The following is a 17,363-nucleotide window of genomic DNA, read 5'->3' on the forward strand; positions in this document are numbered from 1 at the left end:
ATATTATAAAATTTTCGTAAATTTTGTTGTATACGTTAAAAGATTTAGTAGTTGATTACTAATTTAAATAAATAAATGAAAAAAAATGAAAATCAGTTGTTGGTATGAATTTATTTTTATAATTTCAGCCGTAAAAAAATACAAAAAGTAGACTATTTTTAATTAAATTATTATCGATGGAGGTGTAACGTATTTTTTAGCAAGATTTTCTGATCCCTCATAAGGTGTGTTAACAGAATCATTGTAAAACTTCAAGTCTTGAAGCTTCTTTTGCAGCTCAGCAATCTTAAAACGTAAATTAAAATTGATTATTGCTGTTAGTTTTATAGATACGTTATAATTTACCTTTTCTATTTCGGCTTTTATCTTATTCTTCTCTGTCATAGGGCTCATTCTTCCAGATGCTCTTGCATCGCCAAGCTTCTTTAATGATTCAACCAATTCGTTAAAGTTTTCGTTAAAACGACTGGAACTAAAAGATCAAAGAAATTGTTGTAGCATGTTGATGTTGAGTAATTTTTGAGAAAAGGTTTTATCAGTTAAATATAAATGGTTTAATTTTATAAATATTTTATTAGTTACTTAAGCTGGGGGCGTCCTCTTGAACTTTTTACTTTTCTCTCATTATCCAGCTAATAAAATCAATAAATCAATATATTAGATACTTTTTTTCTACATATATATTAATTCGTTTTATTGCAGTGATTCTTTTTCTCACGTTTTTTTCGAAGCTCTCGTCGTGTAAAGCAAAAGGTGCACCTAGATGACATGTTCTGTATTAGTAATTTATGTAAAATTTAAGTAAAACAAAAACAACATACTTAGTGAACGATTTAACTTGTCACTGCGTCTACTATGAGGACGTTTGTAACTGTATCTCCATTGCTCCAACGCATTTCGATCTCTTAATAATAAAACACTTTATAATTGTAAATTGTTCAAAATAAGAATTAAAGTATTAATCATAGAAGTTGATATTTCACTAACATGGATCGTTGAAGCTTTGCCGCTTGATCTTGTAAAAGCTCCTTTGCGGTCGCCATCCAAAGCATCTTTTGCTGATAGGCAATATTTCCACCCGCACTCTGACATCTAAATAATATTATAAATGATCTGTTTATGACAAAGAAAAAAGTAAATAAAACCTTATCAAATCTACGAAATCTATACTACTGAATGTTGAATAATTAGTTAATTTATAAATAGTTAATTTATCTCAATTTTTATTTTCAATTAACGTATATTATAGACTACAATGCTACAACAAACAACTTTGCTACTCTCATCAGTAACACATGAAATTGCGTAAACTTCACAACTAGCGTTTCTTTTTAGCCTTAACGTGTGATCTTTCAGTCGTGATTCCAAGATAAGCTCTTAAAAAATTAAACATCACCTCTGGCTCTTTCAATTGCATTGGTTTTATCTTCAGTTTAACTCTATCGTTAGTTATAACGTCAAAAATCCTATCTTTCGCATTAGCCTTCTGAAGTGGTGTAATGTTTTTCATTTTTATTTTCTTGTAGTCTCTTAAATTAAAGTCCACCGGCTCTATCTGACACAATTTCACGTTTTTCCGTTTCGCAGTGACCAAAAAGTCTAAATTTTTTCTTATGAACAACGATCTGGGAGACGGTCCCAGTAAATGAAGAAAATTCGATTCGGTCATCGATTCCGGCGAATAAACTTTTGTCTCGCGAAAGTTCTGAGGTTGATATTTTTTTATCGATTTGTGCACTTTTTGTTTGCAATCGTCATTGCAGATCTCGTTCTCGACAAACACTCCCTTTCGGTACAACGACGCGGCGCAAAATTGGCAGATCACGATCGAATTGTCTAAATTAGTTTCGATGTTATTGTCTATTCTTTTCAGAGCCCATGAACTTTTTCGTGAACCATACCTACTGCTTGGCTTGTAATTCAGAGTTTTCGATCTCACTGATGTTTTCGATGTCTTTGGAGCGAGCATGCTGTATCTACTGCTTTTGACTAGCTTTATTAACGGCCTCGGTTGGTAGCATATTATCGTAGATGGCTTTTTCTCGATTTTATCTAAAAAAATATAATAAATAATACTTATTATTCGTGAAGAGCTGTTAGATCGTTATTGTAGAGAAAAATAATTCTAACGGTCCGAAAGTTTTCTGAGTTGAATAGTTTCATTGGGGTGCTCCACATTCCACATAGTTCTCAGAAAATTTATGATCCTCGAGCAATCCAAATCCAGAATCTCTTTAGGAGGGAAAGTCAGCGGATTGTGAGCTACTTGCAAGTTTTTTAAATTTGGTACGAGACCTGTTCAATGTAGTAACATAAAATGGTAAAATACATCGAGACCTATACTGCAATAATGCAGCAATGAAAAAATTCTAGATCGGCATTGCATACCTAGTTCCAGAGGTAATTTTTCTATGTTATTTCCTTGCAATAAAAGTGTTTCCAGAGATGCATGGCCCTTAACACACGATGGTATGATCACCAAGTGGTTGTTTCTCACATCCAACCACTTCAAATTCTTCAGTGTTGTAAAGATCTCATCTGGCAGTTCCACTAAATTATTCGAGTCCAAATACAACATCTGCATTATATTAAAATTGTTAGTCGTGCGATTCGATAACTCGCCAGCTTGGTAAAAAAAAAAAAAAAAGGCGAAAACAATACATGTGTTAAAATAGGTATACTAATTCACCTGCAAACACGTGAGTTGTTGCAATATGTCAACGGGGAAAACGCAGATGCCAGCGTTGTTTAAATTCAGATGTGTGCCGCTAAATTTCTCTAGTAAATTCGGTGAAGTTATCACGTTCTCTCTGGCTAATATGGTTTTTTGACGCCACAATCTCTTAGCTTTTGTCACCGGGCTTGCGGTGAAGCTCATATTCAAACTGGTCATACTTGAATTCATATCGCCCTGAACAGGAGTTTCCGATGCCTTGGCCATCGCTTTGGTGAACGTGTCTTCCAATCTTGTAAAGTTTTTCGTAGGAACATTTTTATCGTCTTTAGGGTCGTCGATTATTTCGGGCTCAGAGTTCAAATCTTCCGATTCTAAAGCTAATTGTGGAAATGCATAAATCGATGAAATACAATTTGTATACAATATAGTTATAAAAAAAAACATATTTTATAAGGTATACTTTTTTCATTTTCTTTTAAAAGATCTTCAATTGTCAGGACGTGCGGTGATTTCGACAAGCTGCCTTCATTGTTTTCATCGTAAACTTTTTCAGATTCTTCTTCAGTATACTTAGTAAAAAATGAAGCTTGGTTATAATAAATATATTAATATTATATATATATATAATATATAATTAAAAATGTATAATTGCGCTACCTGATTTTTTCCCGTTTCTTCCGAAGAAATTAAATGTTCAGTGCTGAGACATTCTACATCCGTCAGGTTCTCGAAACTTTCGATGCCCTTTGAACTTGACAGAAACTTTCTCTCGCTGTCATCGCCCCGAAATCCATAGAACTGCGACAGCAAATGTTTGTTAATATCTTCGGACATGTTTGAAAAAATGAGGCATCGAATGGAGAAAAAGTAGAGTAGCCGCAAACGTATGTACTTCTCGAGAAAAACGTTTCCAAGGATACTGGAACGTTTAATCGATAGTAGTATTACAACAGATCGTTCGATATCAGATGCATTTTTATTTTAGTTAATTAACGTACGTATATATACAAAAAATCCATGGCGGGGTTTATGAAATTTTATATTTTTATTTTCATGTCTATTCTTTTAAAATTCGTATAGCCATATTCACTACAATAAAAAAGAATCTATAAAATAATTTTCATTTCTAATTTTCATTTCCTCCGTTCATTTTCGATGCGTATTCTAAGATACGTGATTCGGTTTATTTCGAAATTCCACCCTTTCCCACCCCTCAGCAAATATGCATGCGTCAATTACGCAAGCGCATGAACACCTCACTCAGGCCTCAACTTTCAAGCAACCACATTACCACAATAATAAAAGGGCAACATATGTATCGACGTGCGATGCAATGTAGACCCGTGTGAGATGCAGGATCCGGACTCCCCCCCCCCCCCCCCCGCGCAACTCTACACACTATCAAGTATCATTCTGAGCGCGCATCGAACACCGAACACGCGCGCGCTGATGTCAGTCTCTTGCGCGCAGAAGCTGCTGGTTCACTTCGCGTACAGCTAGTGCTCTGCGCGTCTGTATAGCCGCGTCGTCTCCGTAGCTCTTCTATATCCGCGGTATAGACGTTCTCCCTATTGCGTCGATTTTGCAACGTCGACCCCGGAGTCTATATAAGTAGTATATACAGATAGACCGGGGAAGAATCGCGTTTTCCAAGTCGAGGTCGTGCAGTCGCCATCATGAACTCGCTCATGAATTACGGCAGTGATGGCGAGAACAGCAACGATTCCGACGACGCCAAGGTACGTAATTTCCTGCTTTCACACTCGATCTTTCGCTGCTATGGTGTTGTTCTCTAATTGCTTCTTTCTTCCGGGAGAAGAAAGTGAATTCCGGCAAGTGTAGCTCGTCGATATCTGCGCCCGTGTAACGGCCGCCATATTGCTTTTGCGCTGTTAGAATATATAGCATAGATTAAATGAGAGATTTGCTCATTTTGCGAAGAAAGAGGTATTCGCAAGGGCCGAGTCTCTGATTTAAAAAGAGATTGCCTCGTTGCTAACACGTGCTTTCTGTAGAGTTTTTTTGTTTGACTTGTAAGAAATGTATGTGACTTTGTAAGTCACGTTGGTTAGGTGTCGTGCGACACTTTATGCGCCTATACTGGATCTCGTGTATTGATTTTTCTAATACTGACTTTGAACACAGTATGTACTTCTTCGTTGAATATTCAGAGCATTATCTTTTAATTCAAATTTTACCAAGTACTTAATGATGTTGCTTTGAACGTTTCATTGAAAAACGTTGTGTAAACTTTCAGGTTCCTGGTCCAGTGGCCAAATCCAGCATTCCTGTCAGGAGAGCAAGTGATGCTATCTACGATCCAGTCCCAATGGACATGAGTGAGGTATAAGTGAGACGAGTATTATTTATTTGTGACCTAACTTACAATATTAGAGTTTTGAACAAGTCGGGTAGGGACCCTCCTATATTACTCACGAACCTTGTGTAACGGAATTAACTTTTTCTCTTTTGTTACTTTTTTTCATGCTTTTTTTTCTTTTTTAATAAAAAGTATTGTCCACATTAATTTTAGATTTCATCCTGCACGGATAATTATGTTGTACATTTTTTACTCGTGTTCGAATCACACAAATAAACTTTTGCTTTGAATGTTTGATCAGTTGGCCGTGGTATTTTTTTTTATAATAAAATACATATAATTAAATGGGATTAGTATCATTTCGTGAGATAATATTAACACGTAGCTCTGTTCGTAATTCATGATACAATATCTACGCACCTTGGCAAGGTCAGTGCTGTACGAGGGTCTTGCAAGACTACCCCAAGTCCTATTCCGAAGACTTAGGTGAGTAGAAGACGCTGCCAGAAGGTAACTCTTAAAAAAAAAATTGAAATCATCATCACGGAAACATGCATTAAAGATGGATTTGGTATTAGATACAATATGAATTTATACCTTATTCAATCGGAAAGCAGGTTTTTCTGGTACGTTTTGTGAAATTTTAAGAGCAGATAGCCAATCTAATTGATCTCTATCTTTTTCTTCAAATTTGATACACTTGTATCAAGACTTATTATTAATTTTTTAACATGTTTTAAGTTACTTTCTCATTCTTTTTCAAAGTCAAAGTATATTTTTATTTCTGAAAATTTAATTCCTTTTTGCAAAAAATGTTCATAATTTAAGTTTTTCTTTTGTCAATGACAGTCATATAATGTTTAACTAACAAGCAAATGCATTTACCTTGTTTTGTCTATATACCAATAATTTTATAATGATACTAGGGAACAAGTTGGTTTTGGATTTGATTTATTTAAGTAAATTAAATACTTTTGATACTGTGTCTGTGGTAGTAAGTATTTTCATTTTCTTCAGGAAAGCAACAACAACAATTCTTCAGATGATTCGGAGAGAGAAAGGAGTCCAGTCAGGCCACATGTCCCATCATCCAATCGCGCAGATTCTGCAAAAAACTCTGCTTCATACTCAGACCAGAGGTATACTGGTTTGCTTTTCAAATCTTTTGTTAAGATGTGCTTGCATCTTTTAACTATATATAATTAATTATTAATATTTACTTGACTTGAACAAATATAATCAAGTAAAAAAAACTTTGTATCTCACATAAAGTTGAACTAAACAAGTTTATAGTCTATTAAACGAAGCAACTTATACATATTTTATCATAACTAAAAAGTTTTTTATATTTCCAAAAACTTACATAATTATTAATTAACAAGACATCCATTTATTACTCATATAACATAAAATCTACTTTATTATAAATTGCATAAAAATAACATAATATCAAATGAATCATTAATCACATTAGCTATTTGAAACCAGTTTTTATCAGTATTTGCACTTAGAATGTACTTTTTGGGTACAGATACTTATAAGTATATATCAGTAGCAGCACATACATTAGCAATTTTTAGTTTCTTTTTAAAAGTCATTAATGAGTATTGTACTGGTGAGTATTTTAGTACTTTACTCATATACGGGATATTCAAATTCGTAGGTTTTTTTTAAGTTCAATATATTTTTTATAGATATTGATTTTTTTATCAAGTTAAAATTATTATGATACTGCTATGAAATTATGGCTTCAAACTGATTTTAAAAGTGGAACAAATTATTTTATTTTCAATGCGTATGAGCTAAATGTTATTTTTATAATTGATATTTTTATTATAAAAATTTCATTTACTCTTATGATTTTCAAAGTTTGTAACCGATTTGTAATTATTCTGAATTCCGCTTTTAAATGTTGAATATGCATATCAATGCATTCATCCAATCGCACGATTCGTAATTGAAATATATAATAATTCGAATCTGTGTGGTATACCCCTGCAGAACGTAATCGTTTTACAGGCGCATAGACAATGAAGAGCGTTCTTCGAGCTCTCGCGATGGTCACAAGCACAACGACAAGTCTGATGAAAGTAATGTAGACAAACATGAAAAAAATAATAGACGCGTAGATAAAAAGCGTGATCACAAAGACAGCAAAGATTCCAAAAGGAGCAAAGATGATGATAGAAAATCTAAAGATGATGATAAGAAATCCCGAGACAGTGAAAGGAAATCACGGGACATCGATAGGCGGAAAGAAAAATCCAGCAAAGATGATAAGAATGATGAGAAAAGTGAGAGGGACCATCATCGTGACGATCGGAAGGATAAGTGAGCAATCGTACATTTAAATATGAAAAATTTCCAGATTATTAATATACACGTTGCTAATTGTTTGTACATCGATTTGCAGGGACAGAAGGGATGACAGAGACAGACGAAGAGAACGAGACAGAGACAGGGGCAGGGACAGAAGCAGGGACAGAGACAGAAGTAGAGACAGGGACAGGGATCGACGTTACTCTAAGGATGACAAATCTAGGGATCGTCACAGAGATGATAGACGCTCCAGAGAGAGGGATCGGGTGAGATCGAGGTCAAGATCAAGGGATCGTGGACCCTCGCACAGGCCATTCAACTACCGAGAAGACAGAAGCAAAAACAAACTAGCACAATTAGAAAAATTGGGCATAGAAATAAAATCGGATGAGTTATTGACAACTTCTAACCAACAAACTTTCTATAACCCACTTGCAACAGCGACGCAAGGAAAATACGCTGAACAAATCCAAAAAAGAAAATTGCTGTGGCAGAACAAGGTCAGTACTTATGAAAATTTGTCATGTATACATTTGAGATAATACACATTCCCAAGAATTAACGACTGGCTTCTTTTACAGAAACAAGACGATACTAAAGCTGCTGCAGCACCATCGACAGCCAGTACATGGGTGGGTACAACGTTTACTCACGACCAAGATGGTAAAGTGACTGCTAAATTTAAAAGGCTCATGGGTATCAAAGGCGATTTACCAGCTACTCCACCAGCTGGCGCTAAACCTGAAATTTTAAAGAAACAAGAAGAAATGTTCAACAACATGGAACAACAATACGAAGTCGCTCGTGCGACAACACATACGCAACGGGGCGTTGGTCTAGGGTACGGAAGTGGAGGTTTTCCATTCCCACGATAACTTTAAATATTGTAAACATAAGTTGTATCGATTGTATAGTACATTTTTCAATATCAACTGTACTTTATCCATTATCAAAGAATGTTCAGAGTGAGTCCTTCAAGATTTCGCTGGAAGAATTATTGCGATAAAGTCAAGTACCTTGCGAACGCCTTGTATGACAAATAGAGTTAATGAAATTCTGACATAATAAGCTTTTTTTTAATGAGTGATATTACATTTTCTTTTACATATTTCAAATAAAATAGCCATTTATTAGAATGCTTAGATTAATAAGAATCATTCACTCAATATAATTTTTATTTGTTTTAAATTCAAAACAATGTTTCCATCATATAAATAAGCCAGTGTAATTAAAAAGATTTTGCAATAAACAGGTTGACAGAATTATTATTAGTTTTTTTCCTTTACCTATGAATAAATGCTCTAAAAATTGCTTAATGTTCTTAAAAAAGATGATTACCAAATTAAATTACCTCGATTGTTATTTTAGCCTTCTTAATACCTTATGATATCTAAATGCTCTGAAAAAAGATTAATTAATAACATTTGAAAAATATGATTATTAAATTAAATTTTCTCAACACTTCATGAAACCTTTTGAATAAAAAAAATTTTTGGCAAATCACGTAAATTTTTGTATACGCGAATATAAAGTCTCGCACATATTTCCATATGAATTTACTCAAAACTGACCGTACGATACCTCTTCCCATTCGGAACTCACCAGTTCTCCCCATCGCCCAATGGAAACTCCGTTGACATTCGAAAACACAGCCTTCAACCAATCGCATATTTTGGCGGTTGTCATCTCCCTCCTGATTGGTCAAGTCCTCTGTCTCAACCTCTTTGACGTTTAAACCGCGAGACGCTGCGGCAACATGGCGTCATAACGTTTGAATCGAGCCGTTTGTACTGCTGCTTTCTCATCGCTCAGCCCACCTGCCGTCTCTCCTCCGACGCGCAGGCTAACGCGTTGAAAAAAAAGTCAAGAAGACCTAGTTAAGTTTGTGCATATCTGCAGAGGAGAGAAAACAGCGCAATGGATAACTTCATCAGGATCGAGAAAATCGGAGAAGGTATTTTTGTTTTTGTTGCTCTCTGCATGGTCGTCGTCCTTCTTGAAGGACCTTTGAGTATACTTATTTATTTTGCACGCGATTCGAACCACGATGCGATCGACGATGTGTTTACCTTGCTTTACATGTGCTCAAATTTATTGTGTTTTTGAGAGGTGGTGAACTTTTTGGCTCTTAGTTTTTCTCGTCGATTTCCATTTGTTTATAAGGTCTCAGTTGCATAGTTATGAATGACAACGTTGTGTTGATTTATTTTCTCAGGTACGTATGGAGTTGTATATAAGGGAAAACACAAGAAGACTGGCGAAATCGTTGCTATGAAGAAGATTCGACTGGAAAGTGAGGATGAGGGAGTGCCATCAACAGCCATTAGGGAGATATCCCTTTTGAAGGAGCTCAAGCATCCGAACATTGTGAGCCTAATGGATGTTCTGATGGAGGAATCGAAGCTCTACCTCATTTTCGAGTATCTCACGATGGATCTCAAAAAATACATGGACAGCTTAGGGAATGGCAAACTTATGGACCCAGATTTGGTCAGATCGTACTTGTATCAGGTGAACAAGCTCATTCATATTCATAGTAGCACATCATTCTGAATCCAAATACAGTCTAAAGTTTAATTATTATCATTTACTCTTGTAGATTACACGAGCAATTCTGTTTTGTCATCAACGTAGAGTTCTCCATCGCGATTTGAAACCCCAAAATCTGTTGATTGACAAAAAAGGAGTAATCAAAGTAGCAGATTTTGGTCTAGGAAGAGCGTTCGGTATTCCAGTACGAGTCTATACACATGAAGTTGTCACTCTGTGGTACAGAGCTCCTGAAATTCTTCTGGGCGCCAATAGATACACTTGCAGCATTGACATGTGGAGTGTGGGCTGCATTTTTGCTGAAATGGCAACAAAGAAGCCACTGTTTCAAGGAGACAGTGAAATCGATCAGTTGTTTAGAATATTTCGGTAATTAGAAACCAATAGGAACTAAAAGTCATTTAAGAACAAATGACAGTAACTTTTCTTATTTTGCAGTGTGTTGAAAACACCTACTGAAGAGATTTGGCCAGGCGTCACACAACTAGCAGACTACAAAGCAACTTTTCCTAACTGGAAAACAAATAATTTACAGGCACAAGTGAAGACTTTGGATGAAAATGGAGTGGACCTGCTGGAAGCTATGTTGATCTACGATCCTTCAGCAAGAATAACAGCCAGAGATGCATTGCAGCACAAATACTTTGATAACTTGGACAAGAGGAAATTGCCAGCTGTATAAAGAGGATGTTTTAATGTCAAATCCAGATGCTGTTCAGGGTTTTTAAGTTTTTGAGTTTTAGCCTTAATTTAATCATTTTAATACAACTTGAGTATGATTCTACTAGATTTTAGTATAATATTTATCTTTTTAATACATTTTAGAATAGTGAATTTTAACACATATTTTATTTTTGACGATTTCATTTGAACTCGCTTATAAATATATTTTGTCATTGAAACTACACGTGGGATGATAAGCATCATTTTTTCAAAATGGTTAGTTTTAACATTTTTATCATCAATAGCTGAAGTGTCCGAATTGACAGCGAATTACTGCGCGATACATGTTAGAAATCAGAAACTGAAAAATTCACAACTGAATACCAGTCTGTAATCAGCGTGCATTGTTCAACGATATTTGAAACAGTGTACACTTAATTTTTCATTTCAAGACAAGTGATTTAGGCATTGCGACATTGTAAATAGATCGCGTGAATTAGTCTTATTGTAGTTAAATCAAGTGCGTAAATACGCATTGCCTGTATTATTTTTTAAAACTTGAATCAAATTTTACTCCAAACAAACTTGCAATCTTTTACCGCTTGGCTGCATTGTTAATAGTATACTATATCTAATTAAAATTGAACTTCAAGTATTGAATTCACGAACAACCAAATATTCTGTTGCCATGTCATTCGTTGTAAGAGTGAGCGATGAAAATAACTTAAAAAAAATATTTAACGTAATATACATAATATACCCTGCGATGCTTTCGTACGAAATTTTTTATCAAATGTTAAGACTTTGAAAGTACAAGCAATTACTTTATATGGAAATTCAAGTATATCGTAATTGTATGACAACAAGAACTATATTATGATACAAATAAAGCGATATACAAATGACAACGTGCGTCTCTGCGTAGACTGAAACGCTTGTAAAACAAACCCCCTTCAATTAAACAAGACAAGAGTTTAATATAATTGTATGTGGCCGTCGAGCGCTCATTGTTTTCATCCCACTTGACACGTCGCTGCGCTTGATCGACCGACATCCGGTAAAGACATTTGTGGAAAATTGCTTGTATTATGTACACATATACACGCCGGTTTCTCCGAATCTCCGCGAGTTTAACGTCGATGCGTCATCCATTAGAGCGACTCGACTCACCACCGTACATCATCGCATTACAGTGTATGAGCGTCCCGTAGGGTCATCATCACTGCTTGTACGCGTACATACGTACTCGCTGCGTCGCCGCGAGCAAAAAAGAATCTTCTTTATCTTGACCATGTGCGGATGAGAAATTTCGATGTGCTTCAGACATGTGTTACGTAAATTTCTGCCAACTGTGCAGCAGATGACTGCGAGATGCTGTCGGAACCTTGCTCCGAAGGCTTTTGCCTCTCTTTCTAATGTAAGCAATCTTTCGGTCTATTCACGTGCAAATAAAGCAGCAGTAAATTAAGTAGCGTAGCTCTATGGACCGACCAAGATTCGACTTTGAAATTTGAATGTCGCTCGAACGTTTTCTCTTGCACGCTGCAGTTGCTATAGCATTCTCTTGATAAAGTTTTGAAAAACTTAAGCATAAAATTCCCAAAGTGTCATTCACGAAAGGACATTTTTCTTCTCACATGAGCGATATACGAAGATGTCATCAACGCATTATCTGTATCTCAAAACTAATGACTCGTGAGTCATCACTTGTCCGCGCTAAAAAACTGATATTCTTTCGTTGTAAATTGGTGGAAACCCCAACTTGTTTGTAAACAAACAGAACGAGATTTTTTCATTCCGAGTAGTATTTTTCTGAACGTTTATCTGGAAATTGCTCGCATCGGGTAAATTGCTCGAATCGACCCGTATCTCGAGTTTTTCTCGAAAATATTTCCTCCCTTTTTGTACAATAAACTAAAAAATACGACAATTCGTTGTTTGCGAATTTACTCCGAAAAAAGTTATCGTAACAAATACCAAACGCTGAATTTTCCTGCTCGAACCCTCTCTCAACTCGAAAATTCAAGCTGTAAATTCCAGAACTCTCTTCTCTCACAAACTCTCCGCGAGCCCTAAGGTCAGAAAACCTCCATAAACCGAAGAATAAAAGAAAAGAAAACGTCCCTCCAGCGCGAGGCTCGTCCCTCGCGTTGGTGCGCGCGTCGTTGTAACCGCTCTCGCTCGCATATACTTACACGGAGCAGGGAGCTGCCGACGCAGTTCTGTGTGGGGGCAGCCGTATAAAAGCTGAAACGCACCGAAAGAACTGTTTATACAGCGCGCACGAGTCTGGGAGACGCGAGCTGTCCGTTCAACTCTACACTTTCTCTGTATCTCTACGAGCGTCCACTACCGAGCAAAGTGAGTTTTATTATTTTATCGTTCTGGGGTTTAACGACATGGCTGCGCGCGCGCGCGCGCGCGCGTTTTTTTCGCCTGACCGCGGAGGAGCGAGTTTACGGCTTTTCTGCGATATGCCTGTGGTTGGAGCGCGTGAGTAATACGGCATCTCTTTGCGAAGGTTTATTCTGTATGTGTGAAGTGGCGTTGACTACAGGCTTTGTAAATTGTTTACAACAAATTAGTTTATTTCAATGTTCGACAGAATACGTTGTCTATATTTCATAGCACTAACTAAGTAGATCGCAAGAATTCGTTGTACGGAGAAAAGCGGCTTAGCGCGAAGAAAAAAGAAGAATTGCATAAGCCCGTAATTGTCCGCGAGAAATCCTTTAACGAAATAAGGGAAGAAGACGTTGCGGAATATATGCCTATATAACGCATCACTCGACGCGCGGATGATGATGACATATCCAGCGAACGCATACAACTCCATTCGCGCGTAAACAGCAAATAGCCGGTTTGCTAGAAACTACGAAATCTCGGCTTTTCAATATCACCAGCGAGATTTTGCAAGGGTCACGGCAGAGATCGCGCGTATAGAGCAACTTCGATAAAACGCGACGAGATGTTTGATAATACGTTATGCTTGTATACTCTCGGATTCAGCTCGTTTACTATGTCGAACCGATTTCTCGATCTTCTCCGAAGGCGTAAGTTGTACGCTTTTTTGATAAATGTGAATCAAAGGGGAAAAAACGTCCGACGAGGTCTTTGCTCGGCAGTTTATTACGCTTCAAGGCGACGAGAGCTGCGAGTGCGTGTGAATCTCGAGCTACTGCTGCCGGTTCAACTTGAACCCACAGACAGCTTCTCTCGCGTGAGAGATAGAATCTATGCTGTTTTTGCGACATTATGTAGTGCGGAACAGTACAATTCATCGTCGGCTTATCAACTGGATGGCGCGTTTATCGAATTTTTTTTTATTATTATTTAGCTAGGCCAGATTCGCATTGTTCCGGCGACAGTTGAAAAGAACAATGCGACGCGTGTGTCTTTGTAATTGTGTTTTCTCGGAACGTACGTAAACTGATTTTAGAATTTATAAGTGCTTTCGAGAGTCGCTTTAATACAGTCGCCGGTATGAATATTGGATAATTACGACCGTTATAATCGCTTCCTCTTCTGCAAAACAAAAGAGATTCATACGGAAGTCGTTGTAATCGCATTATCGCGACGTTAACGCGCTCGTAGACAGGTCGTAATACTTTGTATAGTTTGAACGTACCATTTCGTCGTTTTGTATGATAAATCCAGATTGAAACTCTGCAGTATAGAATCAAGAGAGTTGAAATGGTTCATTTCGATGTTTTGTACAACGTGTGCAGTCTTGAAATACACGTACGCGGCTTTATGCAAATGCAGCTCGCGAACACATGCCATAACAGGCTTTTAATATATGTAACACTGTCGAGTTGCATAAACTGTCATTATACTTTCTCCTCGTTTTGCAATGGAATTAATGTATATTCGAGAAGCTGTACACAATCGGACGTCAATTACAATTACATTCGCGAAAACTTAATAGCGATCGACTAATGGAGTTAAGAGAAGCAATTGTCATTCTTGTTATACGCGATCTTTACGGCGCACAATGAGAATTAACTTTACCGCGGCAATAAGAATTTCAAACATTTTACACGTGCCTCGCTTTCAATATACACAAGGAGCTTACTCACACGGTGTAGTTAATTCTTTTACACAATAATGGAACAGTGATAATTGCCGACCTTTTACGGTCCCACGCGGAAACCATACACCTGTTTTATTTACGTTATCTCGGCGCTTCTTGAATTATTTAAAGCCGGTGAAAATCGTAAAATAAAACGTTATACACACCTTGGTATAATAACTTGTCTCTAACAATAAAGCATGAATTATGTTCTATCTCTCAGCGAGGGAAGAAGAGATCGGTGCATACAATAAGTAATAATGAATCTGTTTATTTATCAGATGAGGTCGCTGACGTTGTGCCTCGTGCTGGCAGGATGCGTCGCAGCTGCGCTGGCTCACTCTTACCATCTCGGCGCCTGTCCCGTCGTCGAGCCTCTCGCGGGCTTCCAGATGAGCAGGGTAATTATCATTATTACTGTTGGCATGATGCATTATCGACATGTGAACAAAATTCAAAATAAGTATCATTATGAACAATTTTCTGGGTCAAGCGCACGAGTTCTAGAAAGTTGAAACTTCTCTGTACGCTAACGTTATTTATATCTCGATTTTCAGTTTCTCGGAATCTGGTACGTAGTCCAGAAGACATCGACGGCCAGCAAGTGCATCACTTACAACTACACCCGAGGAGACGAGCCCGGCGAGTACAGCATCACTCAGGACTCGGACATTCCAATTCTGGGTAAGTTGAATAATTCACCGTTGCGCTATATTATGGAAAAAAAATTTTGGTGAGTTTTCAAGGCGATCGCGCGCTGCACCAGATCACGTTATTTATAGCCGCCTATGCATTATATTAAAGTCTCTCCAATCGAGCCTCATCAGAGAGTGTATAGCGGCTGGTGCAGCCGTCAAGTGGCATGAATTGCGCTTGGCTTTTATGAATCGCTTTCGACGTCGGACACTCAATGGTCGTTTTTTCTCTCTCTCTCTCTCTCGCAGGTCTCACGTCGTTGAAGCACGAGTACCACTACACGGGCGCTTTGAGCGTGCCTGAGCCCAGTGTACCGGCCCGTATGACCGTACGCTTTCCTCTCAGTGAGTATAATGCCGTCAATGTGTCTTTTTATTTCTTTTGTTACTCCGCTGTTTGCGCAGCATCGTCTTGTGAGATGTCTTTATTCGAGAGGGTCTCGGCGGGTTTTGATGGATGGGTGGACATTTTTCACACTCTATAGTTGAACGGGATATGCTGGTACCCACAGAGTGACTTATGGGGGAGGTGTAAGGGTAGATAGAGAATCTTGAGGTCTTTTTCAATGGTCAATCGTTATGCTCACAAATATGATTGAAGAGTAAATATGTTGTGTTTTTCACGCATTGCACAGTTTGAAATTTCACGTTTTTTTTTTTGCAATGTTCACAACTAAAAATATTAACGTTGCAAAATAAATCTTTCAGGCGTAGCCGGCAGCGCATCCCACGTAGTCTTCGCCACGGACTACGAGAACTACGCTGGTATCTTCACCTGTCAGAAGCTGGCCTTCGCTCACCGCCAGTCAGCCACGATCCTGTCGCGTACCCGTGACCTGGACAAGGCCTACATCGATAAGGTGCGCGCCAAGCTCAGCTCGTTCGGTGTCGATCCCTTCGACCTGAGCATCATCACACAGACCAACTGCCCACGCGGCAACAACAGCCTCGACGTGAACGTAGACCCGCACACCTTCTCCGCCGAGAACATCGGCTCGGTCGTACGCAAAGCCGGCGAGAAGATCGGCGACGGCGTCGAGTGGATCGGACACCAGGGCAGCAAGGTCTACCACAAGATCGCTGGTACCGAGGACAAGAGCTCCGAGAGACCTGCCACCGTCGTCCCCGTGAACTCGCAGCAACAGCCACCAAAGGACGCCGCTGGAAAATACGAGAACAACGAGGTCGAGTGGATACCCTAAGATGGATAACCCCTGGGCTTTTGATAATTTTTATTGTAAATAAGTATATGCGTAAGGACGAGTTTTATATAGAGAAGCACGATCTTAATGTAGGTTTTGTAGGATTTTTTTTAATTGAAATTTTGAGTAGTTTGTAATTTTACTCGTATTTTGCGTTTAGTACAAAAAGCTCTGCCCCTCTTTGAGAAAATACTCGTTTTGTAAGCTCTTTTTTTTCTAAATTGTCGTTCTATTTTGGAATGGAGAAATTGCAGCAAGAGCATCCATTGTATGTCGTACATTTAAGTTGTGGACGTTAGTTAGCATTTGCAATTCGGCTAGAACAGAAATTTTGTAGTAGATCTAAGCACTTTTACAGGTATTTTAATAGCATAAACAGATTCGACAGATTTTACAATATTTTTCTACATTCTATCGAAATTGTCTGACGACCGTTTCGTTTTGCAGGTATAGCTTCGACTATAGGATTATTAGATTGTATTTCGAAAGACTCTCTACTCTTATACTGTATTTTTTTAACATGACAAAGTTGAGGTTGTGATAACGGATGTCTTTTCGAAGACACGACGAACAAAAGTTTAATTTTGTTGAGTATATCTATGACTAATTGTGCATCCAGACAGAAATATAATAAATTCTTATGTGCCAAATTCAAATTGGTATCCTTATTTTGTATACAATATAATTAAACACGTTACTCTCGCTCTTAAAAGTATTGTTTTTTATTCAAGCAAAATATTGGTATAGAGGGATCGCGATGCGAATCGTTCGTTCATTGAGACTAGTTGGCGCATCGATGCGACACAGTTCTGCCGAGCTAATAGATAAATAATGACTGTGGAGCAATAAAAAAAGATTAGAAGAG

General features: G+C 37.7%; 4 protein-coding genes across 10 annotated transcripts; 3 read left to right on the top strand and 1 right to left on the bottom strand.

Annotated features, from left to right (window-relative positions):
- Window positions 1-91: 91 nt before the first annotated feature.
- LOC100679023 lies at window positions 92-3,635 on the bottom strand. 2 transcript variants are annotated; one of them, XM_003424154.4, is made up of 12 exons: window positions 3,335-3,627; window positions 3,138-3,246; window positions 2,690-3,054; window positions 2,389-2,578; window positions 2,131-2,295; window positions 1,902-2,052; window positions 988-1,092; window positions 822-904; window positions 719-759; window positions 583-632; window positions 346-472; window positions 92-285 (listed from the first exon to the last, which is right to left on the bottom strand). In XM_003424154.4, exons 1-12 carry the CDS (start codon window positions 3,509-3,511, stop codon window positions 163-165), a joined length of 1,686 nt encoding a protein of 561 aa, XP_003424202.2. In that variant the 5' UTR covers window positions 3,512-3,627; the 3' UTR covers window positions 92-162. The 2 variants fall into 2 exon arrangements, with proteins under 2 accessions (XP_003424202.2, XP_031782304.1); XM_031926444.2 differs by lacking the exons at window positions 92-285; window positions 346-472; window positions 583-632; ... (1 more) ...; window positions 822-904; window positions 988-1,092 and having other exon boundaries at window positions 1,204-2,052; window positions 3,335-3,635.
- Window positions 3,636-4,077: 442 nt separating this feature from the next.
- LOC100118563 (arginine/serine-rich coiled-coil protein 2) lies at window positions 4,078-8,578 on the top strand. 4 transcript variants are annotated; one of them, XR_004344797.1, is made up of 7 exons: window positions 4,122-4,416; window positions 4,935-5,021; window positions 5,427-5,483; window positions 6,015-6,136; window positions 6,999-7,328; window positions 7,411-7,816; window positions 7,898-8,575. XR_004344797.1 is itself a non-coding variant. In XM_001602448.6 (6 exons), exons 1-6 carry the CDS (start codon window positions 4,354-4,356, stop codon window positions 8,189-8,191), a joined length of 1,284 nt encoding a protein of 427 aa, XP_001602498.2. In that variant the 5' UTR covers window positions 4,078-4,353; the 3' UTR covers window positions 8,192-8,578. The 4 variants fall into 4 exon arrangements, 2 of the variants coding, with proteins under 2 accessions (XP_001602498.2, XP_016840123.1); XR_004344796.1 differs by having other exon boundaries at window positions 4,124-4,416; window positions 7,017-7,328; window positions 7,898-8,424; XM_001602448.6 differs by lacking the exon at window positions 5,427-5,483 and having other exon boundaries at window positions 4,078-4,416; window positions 7,017-7,328; window positions 7,898-8,578.
- Window positions 8,579-9,135: 557 nt separating this feature from the next.
- Cdk1 (cyclin dependent kinase 1) lies at window positions 9,136-11,512 on the top strand. Of its 2 annotated transcripts, none has more exons than NM_001161461.1 (4): window positions 9,136-9,270; window positions 9,532-9,827; window positions 9,916-10,235; window positions 10,305-11,433. In NM_001161461.1, the coding sequence occupies exons 1-4, from the start codon at window positions 9,234-9,236 to the stop codon at window positions 10,546-10,548; spliced, it is 897 nt and encodes a 298-aa protein (NP_001154933.1). In that variant the 5' UTR covers window positions 9,136-9,233; the 3' UTR covers window positions 10,549-11,433. The 2 variants fall into 2 exon arrangements, with proteins under 2 accessions (NP_001154933.1, XP_008213292.1); XM_008215070.3 differs by lacking the exon at window positions 9,136-9,270 and adding an exon at window positions 9,287-9,425 and having other exon boundaries at window positions 10,305-11,512.
- Window positions 11,513-11,739: 227 nt separating this feature from the next.
- Window positions 11,740-17,154, top strand: LOC100118529 (apolipoprotein D). Of its 2 annotated transcripts, XM_016984429.3 has the most exons (6): window positions 11,740-12,890; window positions 14,883-15,002; window positions 15,159-15,285; window positions 15,546-15,641; window positions 16,005-16,480; window positions 16,946-17,154. In XM_016984429.3, the coding sequence occupies exons 2-6, from the start codon at window positions 14,883-14,885 to the stop codon at window positions 16,949-16,951; spliced, it is 825 nt and encodes a 274-aa protein (XP_016839918.1). In that variant the 5' UTR covers window positions 11,740-12,890; the 3' UTR covers window positions 16,952-17,154. The 2 variants fall into 2 exon arrangements, with proteins under 2 accessions (XP_016839918.1, XP_001600276.1); XM_001600226.6 differs by having other exon boundaries at window positions 16,005-17,154.
- Window positions 17,155-17,363: the final 209 nt, after the last annotated feature.

Source organism: Nasonia vitripennis, chromosome 3 (genome assembly GCF_009193385.2).
Source record: "Nasonia vitripennis strain AsymCx chromosome 3, Nvit_psr_1.1, whole genome shotgun sequence".
Classification (NCBI taxonomy): Eukaryota; Metazoa; Arthropoda; class Insecta; order Hymenoptera; family Pteromalidae; genus Nasonia; species Nasonia vitripennis.

Excerpts from the sequence above, each read along its gene's own strand:
- LOC100679023 (XM_031926444.2), bottom strand. The coding sequence starts at position 3,511 with ATGTCCGAAGATATTAACAAACATTTGCTGTCGCAGTTCTATGGATTT. Across the intron at positions 3,055-3,137 it reads TTTAAAAGAAAATGAAAAAA|CTTTAGAATCGGAAGATTTG; the intron begins GTATACCTTATA and ends TTCCACAATTAG. Across the intron at positions 2,053-2,130 it reads ACTCAGAAAACTTTCGGACC|ATAAAATCGAGAAAAAGCCA; the intron begins GTTAGAATTATT and ends ATATTTTTTTAG.
- LOC100118563 (XM_001602448.6), top strand. The coding sequence starts at position 4,354 with ATGAACTCGCTCATGAATTACGGCAGTGATGGCGAGAACAGCAACGAT. Across the intron at positions 4,417-4,934 it reads ACGATTCCGACGACGCCAAG|GTTCCTGGTCCAGTGGCCAA; the intron begins GTACGTAATTTC and ends GTAAACTTTCAG. Across the intron at positions 6,137-7,016 it reads GCTTCATACTCAGACCAGAG|GCGCATAGACAATGAAGAGC; the intron begins GTATACTGGTTT and ends ATCGTTTTACAG.
- Cdk1 (NM_001161461.1), top strand. The coding sequence starts at position 9,234 with ATGGATAACTTCATCAGGATCGAGAAAATCGGAGAAG. Across the intron at positions 9,828-9,915 it reads TCAGATCGTACTTGTATCAG|ATTACACGAGCAATTCTGTT; the intron begins GTGAACAAGCTC and ends TTACTCTTGTAG. Across the intron at positions 10,236-10,304 it reads CAGTTGTTTAGAATATTTCG|TGTGTTGAAAACACCTACTG; the intron begins GTAATTAGAAAC and ends CTTATTTTGCAG.
- LOC100118529 (XM_001600226.6), top strand. The coding sequence starts at position 14,883 with ATGAGGTCGCTGACGTTGTGCCTCGTGCTGGCAGGATGCGTCGCAGCT. Across the intron at positions 15,003-15,158 it reads CGGGCTTCCAGATGAGCAGG|TTTCTCGGAATCTGGTACGT; the intron begins GTAATTATCATT and ends CTCGATTTTCAG. Across the intron at positions 15,642-16,004 it reads GACCGTACGCTTTCCTCTCA|GCGTAGCCGGCAGCGCATCC; the intron begins GTGAGTATAATG and ends TAAATCTTTCAG.